The 23,370-nt window shown below is 46.3% G+C and overlaps 1 protein-coding gene across 1 annotated transcript in view; it reads right to left on the bottom strand.

The window, feature by feature from the left end:
• Positions 1–93: 93 nt before the first annotated feature.
• Positions 94–23,370, bottom strand: part of LOC149440247 (uncharacterized) — a gene marked incomplete at its 3' end in the record, with an annotated part of 47,863 nt that continues 24,586 nt past the window's right edge. Inside the window, exons 6-10 of the mRNA XM_089658867.1 lie at positions 17,232–17,305; positions 2,202–2,276; positions 2,063–2,123; positions 519–731; positions 94–318 (exon numbers count right to left, since the gene is read on the bottom strand). Of these exons, the coding sequence (XP_089514993.1) occupies positions 94–318; positions 519–731; positions 2,063–2,123; positions 2,202–2,276; positions 17,232–17,305 (648 nt within the window). The remainder of the gene's footprint in view (positions 319–518; positions 732–2,062; positions 2,124–2,201; positions 2,277–17,231; positions 17,306–23,370) is intronic.

Genomic DNA, 23,370 nt, shown 5'->3' with positions numbered 1-23,370 from the left:
TCTGCGTGGGCTGGGAGATGGCATCTCTTTAAATAACATCGCCTCAAGAAAGGCCTGAGATAATCCTGTTATGTAACATCCCTCTGCACCCACCTTCACATAGCAGGCTGAAGGCAGGGTGAGCCGCCTGCTCCTCAGCGACACGCAGAACACATCTCACCTTGTGATTTTTAAGGTCTATAAAGCCAAATCCCCGATGGTTGCTCTTCCGATTCTTCATGATGCGGACATTACTCGGAGACAACTGTACGTAAGGCTGGAGAGCTTTCACCACACTGTCTGGAGAAGTGTTCACACAGATCCCCCTGATGATGACGGCTGCAAAGAGATAAAACAAAGTTTAGTTCACCTCTCGTCCTCCAGGAGGATTCTGCCAGCAGCCAGTGACTTCTGATTGGGAGTCATGAAGGACCCAATTCTCGCGCAGATGTTTCACCACAATGTATACTGCTAAAAACAAGAAAAGTGCGAATGACTGTGAGAACAGCCCTCAGCACTTTCAGGATCATTCCACTCACTTGCGCTCTCAGAGTCGGTCTTCTTCGCTCCCTTGCTGGTCTTCGGCGGGGGGCTCCTTTCCCTAGGCGGGGTCTTATCCTTCCAGCGGTCTGGGCTGCGACCAGGAGGACTGCGTTTGGACTTGCGCTTTTTGCTGCGCTGTGGCGTGGAGGACAGGCTGGGTGGGGTTTTGGGTTCTTTATGGGCGTCTCTGATAGACAGATGGTCAGTACCTGCAGGAGGAGACACGGGGAGAAAGCAAGATGGAGAATTCGCCTGTTTTAGTGTATAAATTATATGTAAGATCTCCAGGAAGTAAAACACCGAAACATTGGAAGTTATCTGCAAATAGATTTGGATGATCTCATGCAGACCATAGACGGGTCGAAAACCGGACGTTTAAAAAAAAAAAAAAAAAAAAAAAAAAAAAAAAGAAAAATCGGTCGTTCAATGGGCCGACGTTACCACCAATGGTAGAAAAAACAAAAAAAAATTTTCGTCCCATCTACGGCCGGCATTTAATTACTTCTGTCCCTGCAGAGAGCTCCGCTATTATATTTGACATGAAAAAGTATTGCGGTTGCAACAATGTATCCATTTGTATCACTTCGGATACAGATGGTTTTATTCTGATACAAATAGATACATTGTTGCAACCGCAAGGCTTTTTATATAAAATATAATAGCGGACTGGAATTCTTTTTCTTCTTCTTGCAGGTCACGGCTCATGCGCAGATTTTTTATCAGTAAAATGATCGGCCGATTTGCCCATCATTGCCGGGAAAATCGGCCTATTGGCAAAATCGGCAGATTTTTTTCCAACTTTACCGATAAAAAAAATTGTGCCAAAAAATGGCCGACCAATTAACCCACTAAGGGTGCGAAAATCGGCCAATTTTCGACCTATGGCCGGCATTAGTTCTTAGGCCTTGTTCACACATGGTGTAGTATAACGTGTGTCTGTGCAAGGGCTGCTTTTACCCCCCATGGGGATGCTCAGGTGTTCCATGCACCCCCATTCAGGCTGTCCTATAGATATCAATTAGGACACAACATCTGCACGGACACAGCCGCTGCTGCCAATATGACATCCATGTGGGTGCAGGTGTCCCTGAACTGGCTGCGCTATTAGTACGCCCCATGTGAACAACGCCTTAGACAAAACAGAGCAGAAATATGGAAAACTGTCAGAATTTTTAAGGTTACACCCATATTTAGCGCATTCCCTACCCCAAGTGGACACCCTCAACCCCCAAAACAGTTGCCTCTCTGATAAAAAAAACAAACAAAAAAGACTCTCACAATGCCAACATGCTCCAGGGGAAAGGAGCCTCATTCATCAGTGGCTTTCAAATCGTATACAGGTGAAACTCGAAAAATGAGAATATGGTGCAAAAGTTCATTTATTTCAGTGCTGCAACTTAAAAGATGTAACTAATATATGAGATAGACTCATTCCATGCAAAGCAAGATAGTTCAAGCCGTGATTTGTCATCATTGTGATGATTATGGCATTTTATCCGTCGTAAATGGTCCCCATAAAGACAAAGCAGCGGTCACTCACCGGCCCTCAGCGCACTGCACTGCCAGCATCGTTCTTTGGACAACACGTTGACAGCGTTACACTGCGGGAGAGAAAGCACGGATCACAAAGCCAGCCACGTTTCGGCGAGTTCCGTTATCCACAAAGAATGATTACTCACCTGAAGACACGCCCATCGGTCGGAATTTGGAATATATTTCAGGTTGACTTTTTTCCCTCTAAAATGTAGAACGCCCTGAAACAACAACACAAAGCGACATTGCAGATACCGGCCAGCAAGATGAGTGCCAGCTGTGGGGTTCAACCATGCAAACCCAACACAGCAGCCAAAACAAACTGGACTATGAAACCGGACAGTCTGAGAGGGTCATGACTGGCCAAACTCTGCTGGTTTAAAAATTAAAAAAAAAAAAAAAAAAAAAAAAAAAAAAAGAAGATGGAGACAAACTTTCCTTGTGCAAAACCTGAAGTTTCAGAAACTACAAAATGACGGAATATTTTAAAATATATTTTCAGAACTAAAAATAAATTATACAAATTTTTTAATAATAAATATAAAATGTGGCCAAGTACTGTAAAGCATCAGTAAACCTAATTTATGCCGCACACGAGGGCAATGCTCAAGCATCGGCCAAGCATGGCATTTAGCCAAAAGTGTCCAAAAATAATAATAAAACCTCTCATTTGATTTTACGAGGGGGTCACATGTCCGTCATTCTACCTCTAGCCGCAAAGGCTGTGGAGCTTCAAATTGCCATGGTCATTAACCACCTAAGGGGCATGTCTGCCTATATAATCACGACAGCAGTGTGCGCTCTTCTAACCCAAGCTCCAAGGCTGTGGGCGGAGCCTCAAATCACAGTTGTCAATAGCCGGCTAAGGGGTGGGTCAGGAGGCGTCTGACTGCATAATTATGATCAGGGGCGGACTGACCATTCGAGCAGTGCCCGAGGGCCCGGGGTCAGTAGGGGGCCCCATGAAATGCCCCAGGTACCTATTATAGGCTTTTTTGGGTGTGCTTTGAATCTGGGCAAGGACACAGGGGCCCCATGATCCCCTATTGCCCGGGGGCCCCATGAGTTGTCAGTCCGCCCCTGATTATGACGACAGCAGTGTGCGCTCTTCTAACACAAGCTCCAAGGCTGTGGGTGGAGCCTCAAATCGCAACGGTTAATAGCCAGCTAAGGGGCGGACCAGGAGGCGTGTCTGCCTGTATAATTATGACAGCAGTGTGCGCTCTTGTACCAAAAGCTCCGAAGCTGTGGGTGGAGCCTCAAATTGACCCATCACCAGCTAAGGGGTGGGGGCTCAGAAGGCGTGTCTGCCTCTAATGATGACAGCAGTGTGCGTTCTTCTATCCCAAGCTCCGGCGCTGTGGGTGGAGCCTCAAATCACAGTAGTCAACAGAAAGCTAAGGGGCGGGTCAGGAGGCGTGTCTGCCTGTATAATTATGACAGCAGTGTGCGCTCTTCTACCCCAATCTCCAATGCTGTAGGTGAAGCCTCAAACTGACCCATCACCAGCTAAGGGGTGGGCCAGGAGGCGTGTCTGCCTCTAATTATAACAGCAGTGTGCGTTCTTCTACCCCAAGCTCCGACGCTGTGGGTGGAGCCTCAAACTGAGCCATCACCAGCTAAGGGGAGGGCCAGGAGGCATCTGCCTGTATAATCACAGGCAGCCTACTTTGCGCCTTACGTTTGTACAGCATCCTGTACACCAATACTGCAAAAGTGCAGGATGGCCTGACACCAAGGAAGTAAATGGGTCATCTTGTTGTCAACAGAAAGGAATTTGAAGCTGCTGGCAGGATCACCAGGTAACTGGGACACAAGAATACAGAGCAAGAATGGGCACGTAGGTATTAGTAACTAGAAATAACATTTGCAAACTTTTCCGATCACTTCAAAGCGGTTGTAAACCTTAAGACATGAAATACGAACAAAGCATATCCCGCTAGAGTGTGTGCTTGTCTCAAACCAGAGCACTAAGTGTAATTTCTGTCTGCTTCTTTGTTCCTCTGCTATTATAGCATGAGTCACTTCTGGCAAGTTTTCCTGACACCAAGAGAAAAGAGGTGACAGGGGAGGGAGCTCCAGCGCACAGTCTATGATTCACAGCCTCAGCTCCTGTGTGGAAGTGGGGGGTTGTCTCTTTCCCCCAATCAGCTCTCAGAACTCTCCTCACTGAGCCATGCAGTGTGTACTCAGCTCTCCAACCCCTTTTATTCTGAACTCTTGGAAACGCTTTATAAATCTGGACTTTGAACAGATGTAGAGAAGAGAACACTGCAGATAAACAGGTACAACTTACAGTGGGTACAGAAAAGAATCACCCACCTTTAAAATAATCACATTTTGTTGCTTTTCAGCCTGAAATTAAGTTTTAGTTTTATCCTGCTGTATTTATTCAGTGCAATGTATAACATCCAAGTGAAAGATATAACACCAACATGTCAGAAAAATAAAATAAAAAACACATTATTCGAGTTGGAAAAAGGATAACCTCACTTCCTAAAAATGACTTGTAAACTCAATCAGATGTAACTAATCACCTCAATGGCACAGAAAACCATTTGACTATCAACTGTGATCAGCTGGGGTCATTTTGATTGGCTCAGCATGAAAAGAGCTTTCCTGGAGCTTTTCAGTCCGATAGTGCAACATAAGCAAACAATCCACTATGGGTGGAAAGGCACTGTCACCGGGATCTCTGGGATAGAGTTGTGGACAGGCACAAGTCAGGAGATGGATGCCAAAATATTTAAAACGTTTTATCAATACCTAGAAGCAGAGCGAAGCCTATTATGAAGTGGAAGGTATTTGGTACAACACAGACCCTCCCTGGATCAGGACGTCGCTCCATACTGCATGAAGGAAACTGGTCAGAGAGGTTACCAAGAGGCCTACAGCAACTCTGAAGCAGTGTCAGGAATTGGATGACAAAGAGCGGTCATTGTGTGCATGTGACACCAAGATCACAAATCCTCCACAAATGTGGCTTGTATGGGAGGGGTGCAAGAAAAAACCCGCTCCTCAAGAAAGGCCACATGCGATCACCACTGAGCTTTGCTAAAACGCACTTTGAAGATTCTGAGGTCACATGGAAAAAGGTGTTCTGGTCAGATGAGACTGAAATGGAATGGTTTGGCCTCAACACTAAACAATATGTCTGGTAGAAATCCAAACCAACTCACCATCCAAATCCCACCATTCCTACAGTACAGCATAAGGGGGGAATATCCTGTTATGGGGGGGTTTCTCTGCAGCAGGGACTGGAGCACTTGGCAGGATAGAAGGAAAATGGATGGGGCAAAATCCCGTCACATTCTGGAGGAAAATCTGCTGCCCTCTGCCAGAAAGTTGTCAATGGGAAGAAGGTTTATCTTCCAACATGGGGATGAGCCAAAGCACACCGTAAATATGACCCCCCCAGTGGTTGGAGGAGGTGGTGAATGTCCCTGCATGACCTAGTCAGAGTCCAGACTTAAACCCCATTGAAAATCTGGGGAATGACTTGAAGACTGCAGTCCACAAGCGGTCACCATGAAATTGACCCGAATTTGAGTCATTCTGCAAAAAAGAGCAGGCAAATATTGCAAAGTAAGCAGAGACATCCCAACAGACTAAAGGCTGGAATTAAAGCAAAAGGTAGTTCAACAAAATACTGACACAAGGGGATGATCTCTTTTCTGACTCAGTAATTCTGTTTTTTTCTGACATGTTGGTGTCATATCTTTCACTTGGATGTTATAAGTTGCACTGAGTAAATACAGCTGGATAAAACAAAAACTGTGTGTCTTAATTTCAGGCTGCAAAGAAACAAAGTGTGAATATTTTAAAGGGAGGCGATACTTTTTCTATACCAGCTGTAAGAAGGATTTGTTTCATCTGTGTAACATCTGAGGCCACTCACTTCACTGAGTATACTGTGACCCCCGGTTCACACCTATGGGGGCGTGCATTTGAATGGACTCCCGTGCCCGTGACACGCAGGGAAAGAAGTCCCTACACTTCTTTGGAAAATGCAGCCCGCACGGGAACCTCAGTTCCCAGTACGGTTGCATTTCCCAGTGCGGGCGGCGTGCCATTAGAACTAATGGCCCCCGCCCTCAGGTCCGCAATTCTGTGCGGGTGATGCAGCTGCACAGATTTTTGTGCAGATCCGCAGCGGCACCACCCGCACAGATGTGAACCTAGGGTGAGGGTTTACAACCACTTTAATCACTTGCAGAAAGCTGTCAGGTGTCCAATGAAATCTTAATACACTCGTTATATGGCTTCTCAATTCTCTAAATCAGTGGTTCTTAACCTTTATAAAACCAAGGCTTAGTAAATTCTTCCAAAAACTTCCATGCCCCAACAGCAAAAAAAATAAAGTCTGTACTCACACAAAAATATAGGAATACAAAATATGTATTGAAATGCCGGGAGGCCCTGGGTGTCACTGGGATTGGGGGAAAGGGGCTGGGGAGTGGGTAAGGAGAGTCTACAGATTGGAGGCCATGTAGAGGATGAGGTTTCTGCAGGAAGCTGTGGGGGGCACTATGAAGGGCTGGAAGCTCTGCAGCAGACTAGGGGGAGCTGTGGGAGGCTGGGTAGCACTATGGAAGCTAGAAGGCACTGTGGTAGGTTAAGGGATCTGCACCTCACTGGAGACAAGGGAGGTCAAGTACTTGTGGTTGTGGAGTGAGTCAGGAAAGTCTACAGCAGATTTGGTGGCCATGTAGGGGATGAGGTTTCTGGAAGGGCACTGTTGGAGGGTGAAGGACTGGAGGTTCTGCCGCAGACTAGGGGGCATTTTTGGCCCCTATGAAGGTTGAAGGACACAATGGGAGGTGGAAGGCACTGTGGTAGGTTAAGGGATCTGCACCTGGCTGGAGGCAAGGGAGGTCAAAGCCTGGTGGTTGTGGAGTGAGTTAGGAGAGTCTACAACAGACTTAATGAAAATGTAGATGAGGTTTCTGGAGGAAGCTGTGGGGGGCACTGCTGGGGGTGAAGGACTGGAGGCTCTGCAGCAGATTGGGGGGCACTGTGGGAGGCTAGGTTGCACTGTGGGAGGTTGGAGGACACTATGGGAGCTTGAACGCACTGTCGTGGGTTAAGGGATCTGCACCTGGCTGGAGGCAAGGGAAGTCAAGGCCTGGTGGTGGAGTACCACTGATCTGAAGTGAGGGGAAAATCCACTCGGCAGCTTAAACTAGAACAAGTTTCCCCACTAAAACATTCGCAGGTGAAAACTATAAGTTTGGTTTTCCAATCACTTCCTTCCTTTTTAGACAATGGTAACTAGGACAAATAGGAGATGAATCTCTCCAGTAAGAACACATAGTGATAAAAGTAGTGCAGCTCCTGAACTCCAATGTTGTCCCACTGGTATAAGAATTGCAGTGGTATCTGGACAGAGTAGGAGTGGATTCTGGGTTGGCAGCTTTTTCATACCATAAATTTCCAGTTTCCTTGACTTGTAACTAAATGGACCTGAGACTGAAGTGCCAAAAAGAATTGATCTAGAATATGAATTCTAATATAAAATCAGATTAAAAGACACTCACAAAGAAAGGGGCCAGAAGATCCCTTAATCAAGGCTTGAAGGCAGTAGATACTGGACTGAATTAAAAGCAAAGTATTTAGCACTTTAAGTCCAGTTTTAGGACCATGTAGAATCCAAATGTAGGGCTTAACATGTAACATGGTGTCACGTGAACCACCCAAGCGCAAAACAACCCCTCTCTGACAGCTTGTAGGAGTTCTACTCTACAGCAGCTGTGAAGATTTAAAATTGGTGTGACTTTTAAGGCTCTGCCCACACAGCCACGTCATTCATTCAGAGACCTTCACCTCTCACCTATTAGTTCAACCTGATGTCCCAATTAGAAGAACATGCAAGTTACACCCACCCATAAAATGTACAATCCACCAAACACTGGAAAGAGAATACAACTTGCACTGGGTTGGTGCAGATACAAAAGTCACCCAGTGTCACAGCAATTGATGCCATCCCTACCAGGCAAAAATGACAAATGTACCAATCACAACCAGGGCCAGCTCCAGAATCATCCAATGGAAATATACAGATATAGACAACAGAGGTGACAGGGCACAACATGAATATGGAATAAGACAGATTAAAAATCACTGAAGATAACCTCTTAGGATCACGCAAACTGTTAATGATGAATACATCTGTAACAGTCACCAATCAGTGAAGACAAACTGTACAGCACCTGACAGTCTCTAGACCAGTCTCTCTCAACTTTTATACCTCAGAAGAACCCTTGAATTAATTTTTACATCTCAGGGAACCCCTGCTAAGATTAATCCATTGGGAGTCATTAGGAAGGTGCCTCTTACAATGGTGGTCATTGAGAAGAATGACCCATACATTGGTGGCCAGTGGAAAGAATGTTCCCCTTACAGTGATGGCTAGCATGAAACCTTTGAAGATCATTGTTGTCCTGCTACTGGATCTGCCAAGTGGTAATGGACCTAGATCTATGATGGCACCATCAAACGGAAGATCATTTAGCCACAGCTCAAGGAACCCTCCCTGGCAACCTCTAGAGCAGGGTTTCTCAACCAGGGTTCCATGAAACCCAAGGGTTCGTTCAGAAGCTGCTAGCGGTTCCTTGAGCTATGAGCAATTTCTGCCTTTCATAAGGTTTCACTGACATCATTGACCTTTCAAGTTATCTGTAAGGGGGCAATTCTTCCCAAAGACCACAGGTGTAAGGAACACATTCTTCTCACTGACCATCAGGCTAATGTATCATGAGCTGTAGATATAGTAATTTTAAGAAGGGGTTCCTTAAAACTAAAAGGCCATTTTTATAGGGTTCCTCTGTTTTTAAAAGTTGAGAAGGGCTTCCCTAGAGCAACCCTAGGATTCCATAAAACGCTGGTTGAGGATGATGAGCTGTAGACAATTACTGAAGAATAATGTGTCTTCAGATTTTCAGCTCAATTTTTTCTCCATCGATGTTCAATGACACACAGACCTTCATTCCAAAGAAAAGTTCTCTAGAAGGTATTTCAGGACAAAGGGCTGGAGAGAAATCCCTCTGGTAGAGCTCTCAGCACTACACCCACCAGGAATCACAGGTAACTATGGAGTAATTGAGCTCTCCGTACTACCTCTCCCTATACACACCACAGGGAGCCTTCCAACTATTATACTGCACACTGCAGGATAAAGAATGAGAAAAATAATGCTGATTGGAAACAAAGAATGCACAAAGAAACCATGATGGCATTTCTTACAGCATGCAATGTCGTCCTCCACTATGGTTCCTACAGTGTATCCAGAAAGTATTCACAGCGCTTAACTTTTGCCACATTTTGTTATGTTACAGTCTTATTCCAAAATGGATAGAATTCATTTTTTTGCTCAACATTCCACAAACAATACCCCATAATGACAGTGTCAAAGCAGTTAAGTTTTTAAATCTTTGCAATTTGTTACACTCACAATTGAGCATTGGTGCATCCTACTCCCACTGATCACCCTTGAGATGTTTCCACAACTTGATTGGAGTCCACCTGTGAGAAATTCAGTTGATTGGACATGATTAGGGAATGCATAAACCTGTCTATAGAAGGTTCCACAGGTAACAGTGCGTGTCAGAGCACAAACCAAGCCATGAAGTCCAAGGAATTGTTCGTAGATCTCCGAGACAGGATTGTATCAAGGCACAGATGGGTGCAGAAAAATTTCTGCAGCATTGAAGGTCCCAATGAGCACAGCGGCCTCCATCATCCGTAAATGGAAGAAGTTTGGAACCACCAGGAATCTTCCTAGAGTGGGTCACCTGGCTAAAATGAGTGATCGAAGAAGAAGAAGGGCCTTAGCCAGGGAGGTAACCAAGCACCCGATGGTCACTCTGAAAGAACTCCAGTGTTTCTCTGTGGAGAGAAGAGAGCCTTCCAGAAGAACAACCATCTCTGCAGCACTCCACCAATCAGGCCTGTATGGTAGAGTGGCCAGACGGAAGCCACTCCTCAGTAAAAGGCAAATGGCAGCCTGCCTGGAGTTTGCCAAAGGGCACCTGAGGGACTCTCAGACCATGAGAAACAAAACTCTGGTCTGATGAAACAAAGATTGAACTCTTTGGCCTGGATGCCAAGCATCATGTCTGGACTAAACCAGGCACCGCTCACCACCTGGCCAATACCATCCCTACAGTGAAGCATGGTGGTGGCAGCATGCTGTGGGGATGTTTTTCAGCGGCAGGAACCGGGAGACTAGTCAGGATTGAAGGAAAGATGAATGCAGCAATGTACAGAGACATTCTTGATGAAAACCTGCTCCAGAGCGCTCTGGACCTTAGACTGGGGCGATGGTTCATCTTTCAACAGGACGACGACCCTAAGCACACAGCCCACATAACAAAGGAGTGGCTACGGGCCAACTCTGTGAATGTTCTAGAGTGGCCCAGCCAAAGCCCAGACTTGAACCCGATTGAACAACTCTGGAGAGATCTGAAAATGGCTGTGCACTGATTCTCCCCATCCAACCTGATGGAGCTTGAGAGGTCCTGCGAAGAACGGGAGAAATTGACCAAAAATAGGTGTGCCAAGCTTGTAGCATCATACTCCAAACAACTTGAGGCTGTAATTGGTGCTAAAGGGGCTTCAACAAAGTATGGAGCAAAGGCTGTGAATACTTATGTACATGGAGTTTTTTTTTTGTTTTATATTTTTAAGAAATTGCAAAGATTTCAAAATGAACTTCTTCCACATTGTCATTATGGGGTATTGTTTGTAGAATGTGGAGGAATAAAATGAATTCAATCCATTTTGGAATAAGGCCGTAACATGACAAAATGTGGCAAAAGTTAAGCGCTGGGAATACTTTCTGGATGCTCTGTATATGTTCTGAATAGGTAATGGCTCTCCTCTTGTTCAGAAAGATGAGGTTTGATTACTGCACCACCTCCACAGATGCCACCACAATCATATATAACTGGACAATGACAGACGTTGCGCCACACAAGAAAATGTGCACATAGCAGCCATCTGGAAAGACACCTAAAGAGAAAAAGGTGCATTGTAGGTCAGATCTACTTGTTTTTGGGGTGCTTCTCGCAAGCGCTGCTTTTGGTTTTACATCCCTGGGCAAGACATCTAGCTCACTTGAGTGATGATAGTGGTGTGGCGGAGGCGAAGGCAGAACCAAGAATTCTGGACAGCTTCATACCCCAATATAATAAATGTATTATCTGCACAAATACTTGTAGCTCAGTTTAGCCATTCTTGTGGTTGTATGCTTCATAAGCAACACAACTAGCTCAGTGATCTCACTTCTCTACACTACAGATAACCAACATGGCTTGGTCACCATCCTTGCCCTAGTCTGCTGAATGGACCATGAAGTGGTCAGTCTGGACTCTTCCATTCTATGGCATTTCCTGCAATAGACTGACAGCATACACATTAACATTTTTCTTGTTCAGACCCGCGAGATCAACATGAGAAAGCACTAGATTCCACCCTTCAAGCTAAACAGCGTCTTCCCCTTCGACTATTGCATACAGAGCCATTGACACCTACGGCTGTCTGAAACCGCGAACAGTAATTGGATCTGATTGGACGCAGTCACCTGTGAGCTGACAAATTTCCATCCGTCTTCTTTGATTTTTCAGCTGAAGTTGGTCATGCTGGATGGTGCCAATAGGGACACCGGCAGCTTGACTTTCGGCTGATTTGGCAAAAATTGTCTGAAAAGCGAGCTGCGTATGGTCAGCATAAGTCTGGGTTCTACACGGCATTACCGAGAAGCGATATCAAGGCAGATCGAAATAATTTAGCTAATGCTATAAAGGAATACTATTTTGTAGAAAAGAAAGAAGGAAAAAAAGGAGGGGGAGGGAGAAAGGAGGGAAAAAGAAAAAAAAAAGTGGAAAGGAGAAAAGATAGAGAAGGGAAAGAAAGGGAGGGGGAGAGATATAGGAGGATGAGGAGAAAAGTGAGAAAGAAAAGAGAGTGGGAGAGGAGAAAAAGGAAGGGGGAGTCTCGGAAGGGGGAAAGAGGGAGAGAAGAAAAGACGGGAGAAAAAGTGGGCAAAGAAGAGAAAAGAGTGGGGGAGAGAGGAGGAAAAAGAAGATGGAGGAAAAAAAAAAAAAAAGACGAAGAGCGGAAAAAAAGGGGGGTGGGGAAGCGGGGGAGGAGAAAAGAGGTGAGAAATAAAGTGGGGCAAAGAGGATAAAAAGAGTGGGAAAGACAGGAAGAAGGGAGAGGAGAAAGAGGGGCGAGGAAGGAGAAGATTGTGTGTGTGGGGGGGGGGGTACTACGAAGAGGAGAAAAGATAGGTAAGAAAGATGGGCTAGGAGAAGAGATGAAGAAGAGAAAAAAGAAAGGCGGAGGAGGAAGAAAAGATAAAGGGAAGATGGAGGCGAAAAGAGGCAGAGGAGAATATGGGGGGGGGGGCAAGTGTGTGAGTGGAAGGGGGAGAAGGAGAAAAAAAAGTGGAAGAGAGAGGTGGGGGAGGGAGAAAGAGAAGAGGTAGAAAGTGGGAGAGGAGAGCAGAAAAAATGTTGTGAGAGGAGACAGAGGAGGAGGAGAAAATATGAGAAAAAAAAAATTATAGGGAAGGAGGATGGAGGGGAAAGGGGGAGAGGGGAAGAGGGGGGAGAGGGGAAGAGGGGGGAGAGGGGAAGAGGGGGGAGAGGGGAAGAGGGGGGAGAGGGGAAGAGGGGGGAGAGGGGGGAGAGGAGAAGAGGGGGGAGAGGGGAAAAGGGGGGAGAGGGGAAAAGGGGGGAGAGGGGAAAAGGGGGGAAGAAAGGGAAAAAGGAGAGGGAAAAAGGGAAAGGGGGAAAAGGGAAAGGGGAAAGGGAAAGGGGGAAAAGGGTTCCCTGGGAAAAGGGAAAGGGGGAAAAGGGAAAAGGGAAAGGGGAAAAGAGAAAGGGGGAAAAGAGGAAAATGGGAAAGGCCCGGAAAAGGGGAAGAGAAGGTGAAAGGGGTGGTGGACAGAAAGGAAAAAGATGGTAGGACCAGACAGGGGTGGAGAGAGGCAGAGGGAATGGGGAGAAAGAGGGGCAGAGAAAGGAGAAAAGAGGGAGAGAAAGAGGGTGGGGGTGGGATCTATAGTGGAGAGGGAGCCTATTATGGTTTAATGCATTTTAAGTCCTTCTTAACCCCCGTGTGTCTTCTTCTACAGCAAGTTCCCCAGCATTTCCTGCGCCTCTCTACAACCACGCAGACCTGTACAATGGTAACTGCCCTCCCTATGAACCATGCAGCTTGTGGCATAACACTTCAACTTCTATTTATCAGCAATTCCAAACCTTTCAGACACGCAGAGCGCCATGTAGTGGAGGATGTACCGCTATGATCATGTGACCGAGTAGTGCGGGTACACTAAAACTAAAAGCTGTAACCGCAGTGCCTTAGGAGGTAAACCTATGAGACGTTTGCAATGTGACACAGAAGATTACTCCAGAATCCAGCTGCCTGCACTTTTCTGTTATGAAGTATGTCCCACGTTGTGCAGGCGGCTGGATCCCGGGGAAGTCTTCTGTGAATGGATGCCCAGTCCTCCTCCAGGTTCTGAACTTCCAGTCTGCTAATCATTAACATCTTCAGGCAAAACAGCCATACAGATGATCTGGCGGGGGGGGGGGGGGGGGGGGGGGGGGGACACCTTCTATTCTCCATAGAAGTTCCTCTGATGATTACATTGCTTGTAGCACAATCTGTGAATGGGGGCAAGTCAGGAAGAGGACGGGGCATCCCAGCTGTCAGAGACATACTTCACTACAGGTAAGCGATTTCACTAAAGCCGTAGGGAATTTTTTTTTTCAGCTTTGATATTATGGGGTGTATATCTGATTTTTAGGTTTCTGTGCTGGAAAGACTGTGATACAGAATTTGCCATCCCTTTCACAGAATTACTGGCAGTTCTAGGATTCTGAGGTGTAGTTTTGTTGGAGAGAAGATATTACATAGCCTTGATCATATTGTATAGCCCTGAAAGAATATCTATAGAAATCGAGAAAACTTTCAGCCACCAGAATGCAGAAGGTGGTGTTGAAGTGACTGGATCTTTGCTGCGCAAAGGAAATGGTTCCAGCTTTGCGCTCAATGCCTCTTACGGCATCAATCTACCACAGAGCAATGGCGGACAGTATGATTCCGATCCCCATCGGCCATGTGACACATTGCTCCACAAGATCGGCAGTTATTAGTAAAAAGAAGACTGGATTGTTCTAAAGATCTTTTTTTTCTTCCCTGCACCTATATTAAAGGTCAACTCCAGCGTTCTGCCCCCCACCCTCAACCACAAAAAAAAAGAAAAAAAATCAATATACATACCCTAAATGCAAGTTTCTTCCAGCCGAACATGTGAGGGGTGGGGGTCCTTTTTTTAGTATTAAAGTGATATTAAACCCTCCATTTAAAAAGTGCGCTAGAGCAGCAATCCTCTTCCCTTACTGTGCTTCCCGTCACTTTTCTGAAATTTCTCTTCAAGGTTTCTCTGTCCTCCGTCTCCATTTAAGGCCTCTTTCACATGGACTTCAGTTTATATCAGAGCAGTCAGAACAGCAAGCTTTGACAAAGCATTTGCCGGGCTTTCAGCGAGCTTGGCTGAAGTTTTTAACCACTTGCCACCCCACCACAGTACATACACTGAGGTGCACGAGCATGCTCAGTCATGTATAAATAAGTGACCGAGCCTCTTCTGGGCTAGGCACGCAGTCCTCCTGTGACCATTGTGTCCATCGGACACAGCGGATTAGTTACCGGTATCTGGTAACCAGGTATCATGCGATGGCTCTGATTGGTCATAGCCATCACGTGATAATGGAAACCACCTGTCATGAATGGCTTTCCGTTCTTGAACAGCTTGCTTACTGTTGTGATCTGTGATTGACCCAATGCAATCACATGGTACCTGGCTACCTTTACCATGTGATTAGCTGAGTCAGTCACAGATCACAACCATAAGCAAGCTGTTCATAAATGGTCAACCCACTCATGACAGCTAAAACTATTGCTTACACAGGACCATCACTGTATGAGCAATAACAATGCAAAAAAATAAATCCCTGATCACCTCCCTTAGGCTACGTTCACACTAGCTCTGTCAGCAGGTGACAGACAGGCGTTTGGGAAGCGTTTTTAATGCTTCTCAAACGCCTCTGAAAATTCTGCACATGGCAGCACACAAAGCTGTTCACACGTTCGCCTCTGGTAGAGTCAGAAGAAGTTGAAGCCTCCCATTCAAGTCCATGGCGCAGCTCCGCAAACGCCTGGCCTGCATTCGCGGTGCAGTTGCGAGGCGTTTGCGGAGCGTTAACACCATTTAAACTTCATTATAGGCTTTTTTGGTGCGGTTTTAACACATGGCAAACGCCACAAAACCGCGCATAGGGTGTTTTTGGAGCGTTTGCGGAGCAATAAAAAACGCTTCACAAACGCCTAACGCTTGTCAAACGATATATGGCGTTTGGCAAGAGTTAGAAATAAAGTCAAGTGTGAACGAGCCCTTACAGAGCAGTGCAGTGTCAACTATGGTGACACGGAGTTACTCTGATGACAGGATGTAAAAAAAAAAATAAAAAAATAGAAAAAAAAAGAAAAAAAAAGAAAAAAAAGAAAAAGTAAAAACAGAAAAAAAAATTGAAAAAAGTAAAAATAGAAAAAAAAGTAAAAATAGAAAAAAAAAGGTTTTAAAGATGTTTTCTTTTCTTTTTTTTTTTTACACACATACTGCCACCATCCAGTATGCCTGCTACCAGCCACACCAGTCATATGATGAGGCTGTGCTGCACTGGTTACAGTATTTAAAAAATGTGAAAAAAAAATATTTTATTTGCTTTCTTCATTTCCAAAAAATTGTGACAAAAAATTACTTCACCATGCCTCTAATTGCCACTTTAACAAGCTATTGGCAGGCGACAGCAGTTCTTGAAAGTCTGCTAGCAGCTTGCTTAAAGTGGCAATCAGCCCTCACATTAGGATCTGTGGTCAACAATTACAAACAGGAACTGAATGGTACTTTAAAAGCTTCAACAAAGCTCGCTGAAAGCTCTGCAAATGCTTCGTCAAAGCTTGTTGTACACACTGCTCTTACACAAGCTGAAGCCTGTGCGAATCAAGCCTTAGGGTGGCTAGGTTGCCCTGCAGGGTCCCTCCGGAGACCCGCTGTAGACACACTCATGAGTGCGCTCCAGATTGCAACCTGAAGTGCTGACGCTCTGTGCGCCAACACGAACAGGCAGATTCTAGGCTTAGGAAGGTAGGCCACTCCCCCAGCTCCTCCAGGGAAGGGGTAGCTCCAAAAATTGCTGTGGAGACAAAGACACCAGCAGAAACTCTACACTGGGCATGCATGCGCTTGGTTTTCACGGTGCCAAGGATTATGGGACATGTGACCTCTATATGAGGTTTACAGTGCGCTGCTTGTAACATAACCTGCGAATGGAGGGGAGTCAGGAAGAGGACGGGGTATCCCAGCTGTCAGAGACATACTTACACCCAGCAAGAAGTTCAGGGAAGCGGTACTGGGAGATAAGGAGCGAGTAGCTTTTATGAAACCAATTTGTGACTCGGGAAATACTCTAACAAAACATTATCCCATAAATTAGGCAAGGTGAAAAAAAAAAAGAGGGTTTAATACCACTTTAAGTGGTCCTCACTGCTAGATAGAATGGTGCTCATGCTATGACATGTGAGCCCCATCAGCCCAGGCAGAGCGATAGGAGTGTCTGACAGCCTGGACTTACAGAAAGTGAGTTGAAGGACGCTGGGTGTCATTCAACCTAGAAGAGAAGTGGCGCTGCTGAACAGAGTGTCTGCTGGGGACAGCGCCGGATAGTAGGGGAGTACTGCAGTGAGCGGATTTTTTTTTTTTTTTTTTTTATTTCTTCATTCTAATGCTGAATAAATAAAATGGAATTTTATTTATTAAGTCTGGAGTTGGCCTTTAACACCACTTTAGCTGAGGATTCCCTCTCTACTCCATGCCGTTTCCTGGTGGCATGCCATGGAGAACTCCGCAGCCACAGATACAGGCAGCGTGCTACCATCACACACATGTTCAGTGCGTGGCACACAAAAGATACACAAGTGTGTCAGTCACGGATGCCCCAGCACACTTGTTAACCCTCTGCGAGTGCCACCTGAAGCCCTTTCCCTCATCCCCCTCCCTCCTGTCCATCCTTCCACAGCAGCGCTGAACCGGTGGGTAAAGCAACCTTGTTGGCTTCCATGCATCCGACGGCCTCTTCCACGAGGGAAAACTCCACGCAGACAGAGCCGAGGCTGTAACCTGGGGACAGCATGTGATACAGACGGGATGCCAGTTAGTATAACATGAAGAAAACAGGACCAGTCATCAATACACAGCCCTCCCAAGAAACATAGCAAATCATTTGATCCTTAGGTCATATACAGTATATGCAACGGAATCATCATACAGAAAGATGTTTGAACAAAGAGCAATACGGATATCTACAAGAAATGGACCTTTGCATTACCTCTGATACCAAAGAAAAAAAAAACCTGAAGAACAAAATCTCATCAATATCTGCTCTAAAAGGCAAAAAAAAAAAAAAAAAAAAATAGGTTTTTCATTGGGGTGAGGGAGTCAACCATGGAAAACACGATCCATGTATGAGCAAATCCTCACCAGCCATCATTCCGATGACAATCTGAAGAGCTCCTGTGAGCAAAATGGACACTCTGGGCCGGTGTTTCTCAACCAGGGTTCAACGGAAGGCCTAGGGTTCCTCCTGAGGTTTCCAGGGGTTCCTTGAGCAATGGTGGATTGCTCTCCTACCTACAATGACCCCAAAGGGTGATTTTCCACTTACCGCCAATGAAAAGGGACTCTTCTACAATGACCACTAATGTTACAGGGCATCACAGGTTTTTACTGTCTTCCTTTCTATGCAGTGCTTATTCATTTCAAGATATTTCTGAAAATTGTTTTGTTTATGGTAAGTACACCACACTACGTATTTGTTTACTTAAATTTTTCTTCAACTTACTGATCAGTTTAATGTACCATGAGCTGTAGGAAGAATCAAGTCTAGCGGGGTTCCCCAAGACTTCAAATTTTCCTCAGGGGTTAAAGAAGTTGAAAAAGGCCCCTCTAAGCAGCAAAGTCACGATCAGAGTAGCCATGAACAGTCTACACTCGCCAGCCATTTTATTAGGTCCACCTTGTTCATGCCAAGAAAATCTTCCCCACACCATGACACCACCACCAGCCTGAACTGTTGATACAAGGCAGGACGGATCCACCACACCATTAGCCTGAACCGTTTATACAAGGCAGGATAGATCCACCACACCATGACACCACCACCACCAGCCTGAACCATAGATACAAGGCAGGATGGATCCACACCATGACACCACCACCAGCCTGAACTGTGGATACAAGGCAGGATGGATCCACCACACCATGACACCACCACCACCAGCCTGAACCATAGATACAAGGCAGGATGGATCCACCACACCATGACACCACCACCACCAGCCTGAACCATAGATACAAGGCAGGATGGATCCACACCATGACACCACCACCAGCCTGAACTGTGGATACAAGGCAGGATGGATCCACCACACCATGACACCATCACCACCAGCCTGAACCATTGATACAAGGCAGGATGGATCCACCACACCATGACACACCAATACCAGTCTGAACCATTGGTACAAGGCAGGACGGATCCATACTTCCATGTTTGTATAAAATTCTGACGCTACCATCTGAATATTGCAGCTCAAATGGAGACTCAGACCAGGCAACGTTCTTCTAATCTTCTATTGTCCAATTTTGGTGAGCCTGTGCGAATTGTAGCCTCGGTTTCCTGTTCTTAGCTAACAGGAGTGGCACCCGGGGGTGGTCTTCTGCTGACAGGAGTGGCACCCGGGGTGGTCTTCTGCTGACAGGAGTGGCACCCGGGGTGGTCTTCTGCTGACAGGAGTGGCACCCGGGGTGGTCTTCTGCTGACAGGAGTGGCACCCGGGGTGGTCTTCTGCTGACAGGAGTGGCACCCGGGGTGGTCTTCTGCTGACAGGAGTGGCACCCGGGGGTGGTCTTCTGCTGACAGGAGTGGCACCCGGGGGTGGTCTTCTGCTGCTGTAGCCCATCGGCTTCATGTTTCGACGTGTTGTGCGTTCAGAGATGGTATTCTGCATACCTTGGTTGTAACGAGTGGTTATTTGAGGTACTGTTGCCTTTTTATCATCTCAAACCAGTCTGCCCATTCTGACCTCAACAAAGCATTTTCCTCCACACAACTGCAGCTCGCGGAATATTTTCTCTTTTTCGGACCGTTCTCTGTAAACCCTACAGATGGTTGTGCAGAAAATCCCAGTACATCGGCAGTTTTTGAAATACTGCGATTAGCCCATCTAGCACCAACAACCATGCCACGTTTAAAGTAACTTAAATCCCTTTTCTTCCCCATTCTGATGCTCGGTTTGAACTTCAGCAAGTTGTCTTCACCACATCTACATGCCTAAATGCATTGCTGCCATGCGATTGGCTGATTAGTAATTTGTGTTACCACACAACTGAACAGGTGGACCTAATAAAGTGACCAGTGAGTGTATATTCCAAAGCTAACAAGACTAAACTTTGCCGTAGCCAAACATGTTATACTCACCTGCTCTGGGTAATGGTTTTGCACAGAGCAGCATCAATCCTCCTCTTTTCGGGTTCCCCACCGGCGCTCTTGGCTCCTCTCATTCGCCGAGTGCCCCCCCCATAGGAAGGGAGAATGTCACCAGCACACCGAGGATCACCAATAGGGTTCCAAAAGTTTTAATAAACGATCACATACAGCAAAGAAACGTTTTGGCGTCTCGCAGGACCCCTTCATCAGGCATCATCACACGCCCGATGAAGGGGTCCTGCGAGACTCCGAAACGTTGCCTTGCTGTAACTATGTGATCGTTCATTAACACATTTGGACCCATATTGGTGATCCTCGGTGTGCTGGTGACATTCTCCCTTGCTGATTCTGTTCAGTTCCAGCCGACGGTCGCTGCAGCACCCACTTATACACACCGCCATTTTTAACACAGGAACATATGCATTTGGATTGTACACTTGCCCCCCCATAGGAAGTCGCTTCCCATAGGGCAGGGGTGTCAAACTGGTGGCCCACCAGCTGTTGAAAAACTACAAGTCCCATCATGCCTCTGCCTTTGGGAGTCATGCTTGTAACTGTCAATCTTGCAATGCCTCATGGGACTTGTAGTTTGGCAACAGCTGGAGGGCTGCCAGTTTGAAACCCGTGCCATAGGGGGAACGCGTGTGGGCTTCCTCCCGAACTGAGCTGTTTGCGTCTATTCTGACACACAGCCCAGCTGAGCCCCACCCCCACTCACAGGGTTTGACTGACAGCAGAAGGAGCCACTGGCTTCTGCTGATGTCAGCCAAGCCTATGAGAGATGGGAGAAGAGGTGCTGCAGATGTGCACAGCACTGAACCAAGATCGGGCTCAGGTGGGCTGCGGAGGGAGCTGCATTTAAAAGGTTTTGTACCCTAATGTAGAGAACGCATTAAGGTAGAAAACCTTTCACCTTTACAACCACCTTAAAGTGGAGCTCCACCCAAAGGGGGAAGTTCCGCTTTAAGGACTGCTCCCCATTAAGGATTGGCACCTTTGGGGGTCGGGGGAGCAGGTACCCAAATTTGACAGGTACCCGCTCCCATTTCCGGTCCGATCACCTAGGCCAGGGGTAGGCAACCTGAGAGCCGCAGGCTGCAAGTCATAGCTGTAACTGTCAGTTTTGTAATCTTTGCAGTGCCTCATGGGAAATGTAGTTCCACAACAGCTAGAGAGCTGCAGGTTGCCTACCCCTGGCCTAGGATATCGGAAACAGGTCTCCTCCCTCCCGGTAGTCTTTTAGGACATGTGACAGGTCCCAGAATACTACGGGGGCCATTCACAAAGCGCAGAGCTTCTCACGCATGCGCAGTGGGCACCCGGCTGTGAACCCACAAGCTGTCACAGCCGTGGGCCCATACTGAAAATGCCGGCCTCCTGGAATCCAGGACGGCCAGTAAAACGGGCTGTGGGGGACACACCACGAGACCGAGGGACAGGTGTCTTTAAAAGTCAGCAGCTACAGTTTTTGTAGCTGCTGACTTATTTTTTGACAGGATGAGTGGAACTCCGCTTTAAATCATCCTGTAAAAACTTAAAAAAAAAAAAAAAATTCTTTAGAAGGAAAATTCGGTTTTGTTAATTGATAAGATCTTGCTAGAGGATAAAAATGAAGAATGCAATTGACATTCCCACCCTTAAAAAGAGAATGTGGAAAATTCCCACGTAGTAGAGTATTGAATACGCTGGACACACGTGACGCTGATAAAAGTTTTAATAGAGGTCGTTGAGGACTGATTGGATGGAAGGATGATATGCAGGCCTCATATCCCAGGGGTGGGGGCACCTCGAAGGCTGGCTTCACACTGCACACATTCTTTATGAATGGAACTTCAAAGGAACACACTTTGGATGCGTCTGCACGCCATGCGGCGGTGTGTTTTGTTGGAAAAAATAATGCAGGTGTGGTGACATGTGCTTTGCATGAATGGCCTGTCCTGATGGAACACACATGATCTCCGTTCACCAGCAGGAGCCGGCCCTGTAAGGCCTCGTTCACACAGGCGTACTACAGCGTACACTCGTGCAAGGGCTGCGTTTATCTGCATGGTGATGCACTCGTGCAGCAAGTCCCATTCGTGTCAACTGGGACCTAAAAGCTGCTCCCTTGACATCCGTGCAGGTGCATGGCCCCAACGTGTTCGGGGCCATGCACCCGCACCAGCAAGGATGTCAAATTGGGGGAAGCGGTTGTGTCTATGCAGCCACTGCATCTCAGCTGACATTAACCACTTTAGGCAGCCCTCCTGTATGGATTTTGTACTTCCGCCAGAGGAGGCGTGCGTGCGCCAACGTCGGCTCGCTTCTGCTGTGAACACTCACAGTAGAAGCCGATCTGCGAGTACCGGATGTTCACCGGCACCCTCCGATCGTCTGGCAGGGACAAAGAACAGAGCTCTGCCTACGAAAGCAACCATTAATCACTTTAGGCAGCCCTCCTGTGCGAATTTTGTACTTCCAGCAGAGGAGGCACGCTCGGCTTGCTTCTGTTGTGAACACTCACAGTAGAAGCCGATCTGCGAGTACCGGATGTTCACCGGCACCCTCCGATCGTCCGGCAGGGACAAAGAACAGAGCTCTGCCTATGTAAACAAGACAGAGCTCTGTTCCGTCATATGAGGAATGAAAGATCGTGTGTTCCTGTGAGGCTGGGAGCATGATCCCACTTGCCTTCCAGAGAATCCCCCCCCCTTCCTGACCAGGCCATTTTTTTCTATACGGCGCTGCGTTACTTTAACTGACAATTGCGCAGTTGTGCAACTCTGCACCCAAATGAAATTTGCATCCTTTTTTCCCCACAATTCATTTCATTCAATGGTATTTGATCGTCTGTGCATTTTAAATTTTTTGGGATGCAAACAAAAAAAGAACGACAATTCTGAAAAAACAAATATATATATTGTTTTATCTCCAGGGAGTCCCTTAGAGAACAAAAGCAGAACAGGGCGCACTCTCTTCCTGCATTAATGTAGTAAACCAAAAATTTATTAGGAAGCATACAAATGCATACTCACAAACCAAAGGGGGGTAAAAACAGACCAAAAGAGTCCGTAATGACAGTCCAAAGTGACGGTAGACCCTTGGTGAGTTAGGCCAAAGCGTTTCAGGAAACAAACTCCCTTTTTCAGAGCTCTGAAGAAGAACGTTCGTTTCTCGAAGCGCATTAGCCTACCTCACCAAGGGTCTACCGTCACTTTGGACTGTCATTACGGACTCTTCTGGTCTGTTTTTATCCCCCTTTGGTTTGTGAGTATGCATTTTTATGCTTCCTAATAAATTCTTGGTTTACTACATTAATGCAGGAAGAGAGTGCGTCCTGTTCTGCTTTTGTCCACCAGTATCAAGATTTCCCGATCTTTAAGGGCTGCACCTCTACGAATGACAGTTTTTAGTTATCCTAGTCTGCATGAAGATTTGAGCGCTGGTTTCGTTTGTTCATTTAGCCCCTTTAGGGAAAGTAAGGGGATCAAGAATACATTTTATTAACAACCCCCGTTACATTCAGAATTTGCACAAGGAGTAATTTAGTCCACTTCATTCTGTAAAATGTTTTCTGCACACAGGACATATCTAAATTGAAAGTACATGAGCCATATTAACACGATCAAACAGTCAATAATAAGAACACCCAAACGCTGCAAAAGGTATTTACAAAAATGCCAGAGTTCAGCTTTAATAGCAGTAGTTGAGGAACCAA

Source organism: Staurois parvus, unplaced genomic scaffold (assembly GCF_062004578.1).
Source record: "Staurois parvus isolate SC_StPar_1 unplaced genomic scaffold, SC_StPar_1.0 ptg001107l, whole genome shotgun sequence".
In the NCBI taxonomy this organism is placed as follows: Eukaryota; Metazoa; Chordata; class Amphibia; order Anura; family Ranidae; genus Staurois; species Staurois parvus.
Note: the sequence above shows the minus strand (reverse complement) of the source record. Positions and strands in the feature narration are given on the sequence as shown.